Here is a 9,314-nt window from a genome sequence, read left to right on the forward strand (position 1 = left end):
CACGTCGCTATATAAGTGCAATAATCTTGGACGCGACGTTAAACCCAATTTCACCTCACCTCACCTGATACCGCGACTTCCATTCAACAAGAGCATCCCAGAGTCAAGTGTATATTTAAAAGGATGGATCACACGCTGTTCTTATTATCAATATCTTTTCTCATCGATTAAACAACACACAGAAAAAGTCAATAACATTCTTTCAAAATATAAGAAACGATGGTCGAAATTCAGACTAATTTATTAAGATTCAAACATAACATGATGTTTTGCTCCACTTTTATCAGAAGGTGTGTTTGCATGGATACGTCTAACGAAAAACACCCAAAATCAGCTGCCGGAAGATGGCGCCAATAGTGTTGGTACACTCTCTGAGATTGCTCACACCTTGGTAGGCACACTCAGCAAAAGCAAATCTGAAACAGAATAGATATATTTAGTAAATAATTACATGTATATTGTACATCTTGTTGCCAAATATGGCACTCGCGTTAATGGAGAGATTTGATTCATATATTGCAATTATCTCGTCACAAGTGTCTTTTTTATTATAATAATAAAGGTGCAAATTTGTTATTTAGGTCAACTTAAGGGAGGAAAACCGGAAGTGAGGCAGGTCTTAGATGATGCTTCCACTACGAAGAGAAATAGTTTGCTTGGTCCAACAAATGTACCCCCGAATGCCTGTTTCAAAGATTTACCATTACCCTTAATGCTAAGAAGGAAGGTCTTTCTTTACAATCACAAGTATCTCAGACAAATGGCATTGAGACCATGTGAAAACTCAGCGGATTGGCTTGAATTGTTTACTCCCAGAAAACAACAAAGTTCAATCATGTCAGAACATTTGATTGTTTAACTTAGTACACCACTATCCCAACTTCAGGACATACTTAATACCTTGATCAATAGGGCATTTGTCACTAGTGAGTGAGTGAGTGAGTTGGGTGTAATGCTGCTTTTAACAGTATTCCAGTTATATCACGGCGTGTCAACTTAATGTGGGAGGAAAGCCCAAAGTGATGCAGGTTTCAGACGTTTAGCATTCCGGTGAAATCCACGAGCACGGGTATTGTGCTGACAAACCTAAAAACATAATCGGGGCGAACCGGGATTCGAACCCACAATCATAGGTTTCTTGCGTGCCCAAGGGACGCAACTCTGCATAGCGAATGGCGGCGCCTTAGACGACTGGGCCACCCCTGTCCCCCATTTGTCACTAACGTGGTGACCATTTATATAGATTCATCACTATTTCCAAAGGGTCAGGATAATGTGTCAATACTGAAAGCAAATGTCATCTGTGGTTTGCTGAGAAAACAATATGTGAAATACTAGTATTCGACTTCCTTGTGCATAACGTCTATAGGAAATTTGGGGACAGGACATTTAGGCAAGAAAAAGGCATCCTCATGGGCGTCCAATTTGCTTCCACCTTGATGAGATGTATGTTTGTGCAAATCGATCGGAATTTCTGCTTGGACTGGCAAAATGAAAAACCCATTTGGCTGAGAGTGTTTCTCTGAAACTTCATGAATATAGATTTATTAGATCGATCAGTAATGGTCTAATAGCCACAATCCGATAGTGGTTCTTAAACACATGATTTAACAGTCGTTTTCTTTTGATTACAGGAACGAATTTACGGTTGAAAGTATTTTATAAGAATAATATTTTTCAAATTTGACGCATCAATGACTTATTGTTGCTTTTATTTTCCTACCCTTGAGTCTTAACATTTGGCCGTATATAAACAAGTGCAATTTTTATCTATTTAGACCCACCCCGCCGTGATATTGCTGGAATATTGCTAAAAGTGGCGTAAAACCATACTCACTCAGATACTCATATATATAGGGGCATTGTGTCGATGCTGTTAGTAACGTGAACACTGGGACCATCACAGTTAGAGCAGCCCCGTGAATATCCGAGATAGAATAGGTCTTCAGCAACCCATGCTTGCCGTAAAAGGAGCCTATGCTTGTCGTAAGAGGCGACTAACGGGATCAGGTGGTCAGACTCGCTGACTTGGTTGATGCATGTCATCGATCCCAATGGCGTGGATCGATGCTCATGATATCAATCACTGGCTTGTCTCGTCCAGACTCGAATATTTACAGACCGCCGTCATATAGCTGGAATGTTGCCGAGTGCGGTGTAAAACAACAAACCAACCAACTAGTGTTAGAGTAAGCTACTGTTTAGATCCTTGCTGGAAGCTGATATATTGGTCTTAAAGTCAAACGAAAGTAACTCACAACTGAAGCATTAATAAAGATTTAAATTTCTTTTAAAGGGTAATTGTGCGTTACCGTACGCACCCTGACGTTTGTGACTGACACCGGCCTGATGTCTAGCAAAGATCCAGTAAGTTTACATGCATCACGAATGCATTTACAAAAGATGCATGGAAGTCGTCTACATTTCATGAAAATATTGGACACTTCAAGGGGCCATCTGTCCGTACAGACACCACATATCGTCACACATCCACATAGCGACACTGTGTACATGCCAGTTAGAATTAATTCGTTGTGATGAAATACGAGGTAATTGAAGTCGCACAGAAACGTTCCGAATGTACTTATCGTCTGAACTTCCGGTACCTACGGTCAACACTCCTTGAATTAAAATGTCAATTTCTGTCGTCTTCATCGTCATTTATACTTAGAAAGGTGAATTCTTCCTCGAATATTATTCTTCACCAGAACTTACAGACGATACTGTGCACAGACAGGCATTTATGATGGAACCTATCGCAGAACGGCCGTCATGACGTGACCAAGGGAATGTTATGTTGATTATTTTTGGCCCTACTTCTACAATAAGAACTCACTATCAAGTCAACCCATTCTGAACGTGACATTAAATCCTATTTCACCTCTTATCATTGCACCTGTAGATGTACCTAATAAACAGTTCACCTATCCATGTATGTTATAATTCGGCTTCAAGATGTACGCATTGTATAGTCTATCAATCCATATGTTTTATCTAGACATCTAGATGTACAGAAGGTATAGTTAATCTGATTGTGTAAGTTGTCTTAAGGTATTATTCAGTACATGTCAATGGACACTTGTGCAGTCATCTTACTTGTCTTTTTTGAAACACGAAACAACAGTCCCCGGCAATTCTTTACTGGTCCAACATGACGCCTCTCCCTCGATTTCTGTAACAGAAAGATTTGATGAATTCAACACATAACATCTGATGGTTATTTATGAAGGTCTTGTAAAGTTAAACACATCTGCCATAGTATATAGTAGTTATCTTGGATAGCATTGTTCAATTTAAGGTATCAACATGTCACTCAAGGTGGTACACGGGCTAACATTTCAGAAGCAGCTGCTCATAGAAAACTGGACATGCGTATACCTGGTTTGTGGCTACAGAAGGTATTGAGGGCAAAGTTCAGATGTTTATTTGTGAAACGTGATCCTCTCAAATACCCTGATCGTTGGCATTCATCTGCTCTTGTCAGCGTCCTTTGGCTGCAAAGAGAAAATATTTATTGCAAGTCTTTCTGCCTAACATTCGAATTATATTCTGAAGGTAGAAGGTAAGAAGAATGTAAAGTAAATCAACTTGATAAAAGTCGTTGGTATTTCAATTAATTTGAATGTGTGCCAACCTCTTCATTATCAATGTTACGGTGGTTCGGTGAAAATAATAACAGCTTTATCAATATGGCACATTAAATAATAGTTAGTAAGAAGTTGTCATATTTACAAAATGGCTCTTGTAACTTTACCCGACTTCTACTATGTAGCATATTACATACGGATGGGATTGTATGGTTACGATTAATGAGTGTAATGGTTGCTCGAACTACCAATGTATGGCAATTGTTCATGTCTCCGTGACAGTACAAAGGTGGCAAATTCAAATATCAATAGTTGACATCAATAACACTCTAGGCTATGGGAGAGTTACGATATACATAATTACTGATAGTGGACTGATTTCCTTGTTAGAACAACATTTCAGCAATCCACTGGACCTTGGAATGATTTTCATAACAGGAAATATCATGTCAAATACTACCCAGGAACTGCATTATGGGTACGTTTTCTTGAGGCCAAGTCATTCGATATTTGGGTGGGGTTGGGGCACGGCATGTTTGTTTTTGCCATTAGCCCGTGTTTTTAAATGTATACATGATATTGTTATGCTCAAATATGTTTCATAAATAGTTTTTAAATATAACTTTAGATAAATAACTCTATTGTAAACTTATTAACTTGGTCTCGTCGCTATAAGGCTGGAATAATGCCGATGCGACGTTAAATTTTAACTCACTCACTCGTCAGAGGTAGACGATTACTTTCTCTGAAAGGAAACAGCTTAACAATTATTGTTTTTAAAACATTTTATTAGCGAATTACGATACTGACCTGCAATCAAGGCTCAGTCTGCCATCTTCAATAAGATTTCTAAACCTTGGTCTAAACATGACCCCAAATATTTGTGCATAAACGTTCTGACATGCACTAGATGTATCCGGTACAATCTCTCTCCTCGTAGGCCACTCAAGACCGGACACTGGAAGGTTACACAGAGAAGGATATAATTGTCAGCGAAGGTAATATTGCCGTAATAGTCTTTACCAAGACTTCAATATAATGTAAGTATGTATCGCACAATTTTGCTGGTGGTAAAATACATGAATGGAAACTTGAATAAAAGCGACAAAAACCTGTCCGTATTTAAAAAAAAGTCTCGATTGTACGATTCCGACGATATCATGAGCATGTGTTGATGAATCAACTAGTGATTAAACGCTGTTGTAGTGCATTTCTTATATATGAAGACACAAATACGAGGGGGTATGTACGGGGATTTAATATATCAGCAAAAAGTCCCCATTTCACGTTGAAGCGATGATTTGTATTATTTCTTCTGCCAATACATTCTTCAAAATAATAATAATAATAACAACAACAACAACAATAATAATAATAATTTGCATGAATTTGGAGAAGCAGGCCTTTAACCATTTTATACTCATATGTCAATGTGTCGTTTTGCTGCTATTACAATATTATTGAGAAAGATGTTATTAAGCATCCCAAAAGAATATATTTTTTAGTAAATTGATCAATATTGTACATCAGTTAAGAATTGTTTTAGATCCCCTAAAAATTGTTGACAATTATGCATTCTCGAGAAACACAGCAAGTTGTGACACATATATGTCAACTAGTGTCCGCACAAAGTGACCGGAATCATTGCATGTGATGTTAAACGCCGCTTTTAACAGTTTTCTGTTATAGACCAGTGTAATGAGGTAGCGTGGTAAGGATTATGATGAGGAAGTATCTGGGATTTAAATCAACGATCATTGTGTGCTGGCTGGCATGCTTATGGTATGCAACTCGTTTCGTTAGTCTGCCATGTATACATACTGAAACATGCTACAGTATAATGGTTACCTACCAGATGAGAGGAGAGCAGCAGCAACACATATCACAAACTTCATCCTGGCAGAATGCAGTCGATGTGCACGATGTCACAGAACATACCAGGTTGTTAAGTATTCAGAAAAGATAATGATTTGTCCAATTTGTTACAAATTACCAGAGTAATCATCCTTCCAAGTCATGTGTCAACTTAAAAGGTTATGGGGAATTCAGTAGATTGAATAATACGCCCACAATTATTCGACTTTCCTATAAATCTGTATAACAACTTAATTTTATGGAACAACAGGGAGAGACATTCAACTGAGTTCAAACTGAGTTTACAGTTCAAAGCGGCGTGAACACCCAACTGACTACTGCTAAATATCCCCATGGAATTTCGAAGAGTTAGTGAGTGAGTATGGTTTTACCTCGCTTTTAGCAATATTCCAGCAATAACACAACGGGGGACACCAGAAATGGGCTTCACACGAAATTTCGAAGAAGAATAGGTTGTCAGCAGTTATGGGCATTGGCCTGAATTTCATATTGCAATTTATTGCAATACTGATTTATGTATTGCGATATGTACCATAATATATTGCATTTCACATGTAATTTGCTGAACATGTATAAGAAATCTCGCCTGACATCTTTGCATTCTGTGGGATGTTGCTATGGTCACAAAACATGCGTAAAGACACATTACATACAGGAAACTAGTCGCAAATATTTTCGCCTTTTCGATCACCGTTGCTAATTTCCTTTATTTTCATAATTTAAATAGATTTGTCACTTATCATATGCTTGTGTAAAGTTTTCCATCGGGTGTTTGTTTTTCGTTTGTTTGTTTGTTGTTCAACGCCGAGCTTTGTCTGGCACCCAGATCAGCTGGTAAAACACCCCTGGAACAAACAATGTCTCAATGTTGTTTTTGTTTGTTTGTTTGTTGTTCGACGCCATAGGTTTGTCTGGCACCCAGATCAGCCGGTAAAACACCCCTGGAACAAACAATGTCTGAATGTTGTTTTCGTTTGTTTGTTTGTTGTTCGACGCCATAGGTTTGTCTGGCACCCAGATCAGCCGGTAAAACACCCCTGGAACAAACAATGTCTCAATGTTGTTTTCGTTTGTTGCTAAATGGTGCACTAAGCAATATTCAAGTTTGATGACGTCAGTCTATAATTAATCGAGTCGGGACCAGACAATCTAGTGATTGACATCATGAGCATTAATCCATTAATAACTGGGATATGATGACATGCATGGAACAAGTCACCAAGTCTGACCACCTGGTCCATTTAGTCACCTATTTATGACACGCTAGGTTGTTCCCATGGATCATTCACACCATGTGTAGTACATATGTTTGTTTGTTGTTTAACGCTGCACTCAGCAATATTCCAGCTATATGACGGCGGTCTGTACATAATGACCAGACAATCCAGTGAATGACATCATGAGCATCGATCCACGCAATTGGGATACAATGACATGCATCAACCAAGTCAGCGAGCCTCACCACCCGTTCCCGCCTGATAAACATTATTTTCATTTTCTTAGTTATAACGATAATGCCTTAAATAATAACCACAGTATTGTTACACTCAAAACAATGATACGTCCATGTTTACAAATAAAAACATCACAAAAGGCAATGTTTTTTAAAAACGATTAATTGCATTAGCACCACCTCAAGGTTTCTCATAACTTTAAATTTGGCTGTTGACCATTTAATGTTGAAATTTACATTAATACACAACAGAGTAAACTCTGACAAAATGCCACGTGGATGTAATGCTTTTTATTTCCAATGTATTTAAAGGTTATTATAGTTATTACTTATTCCCATGAAGTGCCTTTTAATCATAATGTAAAACGTCAACGACAGAGGACAGTCTCAATGATCTGCCATATAAGATTATATAAAATAACCAATTAAGTTAATGACTATCATGCAAGTGACGCTTATGGGTGTATTATGTCAACTAAAGGTCACGCTCTCTGAAAAAAACCACGATCAAAATCAACACTTTAAAGGTGACGCAACCGACATTTTGAAATTCCTTTTAAAGAGGCACAATTCATAAAAGGTCTGGTCATTTCATTCTAGAAATTGTATGGTCATGAGTGAGTTAAGATATATAGTGACATTTGCAATATTTCAGCCATATCGTGCCTAAATAAAGTAATTTAAGAAATAGAAGACGAGTTGGAGTTGTTCATGATACAATAACACACTGCAGGGAGAATGAACCATGAAAGGCCCCAATTCTATCTCATTTACAAGATTTTACTTCCCGACAAACGTTTTCAGTAACAAGAGAATGTCACCTAGTTATTTTCTTACATCAAATAAAGTAATTGCATATACGTAGGACTATCATCCTGTTTTTCTAAAGTATTTAATTGTGAAATCAAGTCAAATAGAGACATTTCCTGTTAAAAGTAGTTACAAACATACATACTGTATGTTGAGTCCAATAACCTCTAGCCACATGCCTAATGTCACAACCATTATACTGACGAGCATGTGCAAGCTATATGTTAACAGGCCGCCGTCGCATGGCAGGAGTACAGACAGGCATGTACAAGCTATATGTTAACAGGCTGCCGTCGCATGGCAGGAGTACTGACGAGCATGTACAAGCTATATGTTAACAGGCTGCCGTCGCATGGCAGGAGTACTGACGAGCATGTACAAGCTATATGTTAACAGGCCGCCGTCGCATGGCAGGAGTACAGACAGGCATGTACAAGCTATATGTTAACAGGCTGCCGTCGCATGGCAGGAGTACTGACAAGCATGTACAAGCTGTATGTTAACAGGCCGCCGTCGCATGGCAGGAGTACAGACAAGCATGTACAAGCTATATGTTAACAGGCCGCCGTCGCATGGCAGGAGTACAGACAAGCATGTACAAGCTATATGTTAACAGGCCGCCGTCGCATGGCAGGAGTACAGACAAGCATGTACAAGCTATATGTAAACAGGCCGCCGTCGCATGGCAGGAGTACTGACGAGCATGTACAAGCTATATGTTAACAGGCTGCCGTCGCATGGCAGGAGTACTGACGAGCATGTACAAGCTATATGTTAACAGGCCGCCGTCGCATGGCAGGAGTACTGACAAGCATGTACAAGCTGTATATTAACAGGCCGCCGTCGCATGGCAGGAGTACTGCTGTTTAGCGTCAGGCAACTGACAAACACTTACTTTTTATGTAAGTTGTGCAAGTCGCGGGTGCTGTCGGTTGGGTAGGACATGCTTGTCATCCCAATGGTGTTGTTGCGTTGGGCCGTCAGTCGTGACATGTTTTCACTGTGCACTTGCTTAAAATAATGATGGTATGCAAATGAAAATTCTTTGTTTTATAGCCCAACAAATGATGTTGCACGTGCATGTCATGTTGGTGTGTTTCGGCGCCAGGCTCTCACGTGGTTGTGCTTTTGCGATTTTCCCTATTTTTCCGATCTTTTACACCGAAGTTCTGCTTTACATAATTATTCTCTCCACATAAATCAACCCCAATCCATGCATAAATGACCATTTCAATTTTGATAATTATTTGTATGGATGTCAGCAACACTCAGATGTATACGATTTTACAACTTTTGCGTTTCTCTTTTTGCAGATTTTATTTGTAGATTTGTGTACCTGATTTAGGGTGACTGTGTCTTGTTAACTGTTCTTGAGATTTGTACCTGATTTAGCGTGATTGTGTCTTCTAATTAGACATATGTACCTGATTTAGCGAGATAGTGTCTTCTTACTAGACGTCTGTGCCTGATTTAACGTGATAATGTTTTCAAAAAATTACTTGACGCTACTTTATCGTAATTGTGTCTTAACCGTTCTTGAGATTTGTAGATGTGTACCTGATTTAGCGTGATTGTGTCTTCCATTTAGA

General features: G+C 38.7%; 1 protein-coding gene across 2 annotated transcripts; it reads right to left on the reverse strand.

Moving 5' to 3' along the window:
- Positions 1-225: 225 nt before the first annotated feature.
- Positions 226-8,725, reverse strand: LOC124119848. Of its 2 annotated transcripts, XM_046482507.2 has the most exons (5): positions 5,440-5,525; positions 4,398-4,545; positions 3,379-3,494; positions 3,097-3,172; positions 226-416 (listed from the first exon to the last, which is right to left on the reverse strand). In XM_046482507.2, the coding sequence occupies exons 1-5, from the start codon at positions 5,480-5,482 to the stop codon at positions 311-313; spliced, it is 489 nt and encodes a 162-aa protein (XP_046338463.2). In that variant the 5' UTR covers positions 5,483-5,525; the 3' UTR covers positions 226-310. The 2 variants fall into 2 exon arrangements, with proteins under 2 accessions (XP_046338463.2, XP_048247147.1); XM_048391190.1 differs by lacking the exons at positions 4,398-4,545; positions 5,440-5,525 and adding an exon at positions 8,621-8,725.
- Positions 8,726-9,314: the final 589 nt, after the last annotated feature.

The sequence above is a fragment of the Haliotis rufescens genome, unplaced genomic scaffold, assembly GCF_023055435.1.
Source record: "Haliotis rufescens isolate VD_foot unplaced genomic scaffold, xgHalRufe1.0.p SCAF_9, whole genome shotgun sequence".
Classification (NCBI taxonomy): Eukaryota; Metazoa; Mollusca; class Gastropoda; order Lepetellida; family Haliotidae; genus Haliotis; species Haliotis rufescens.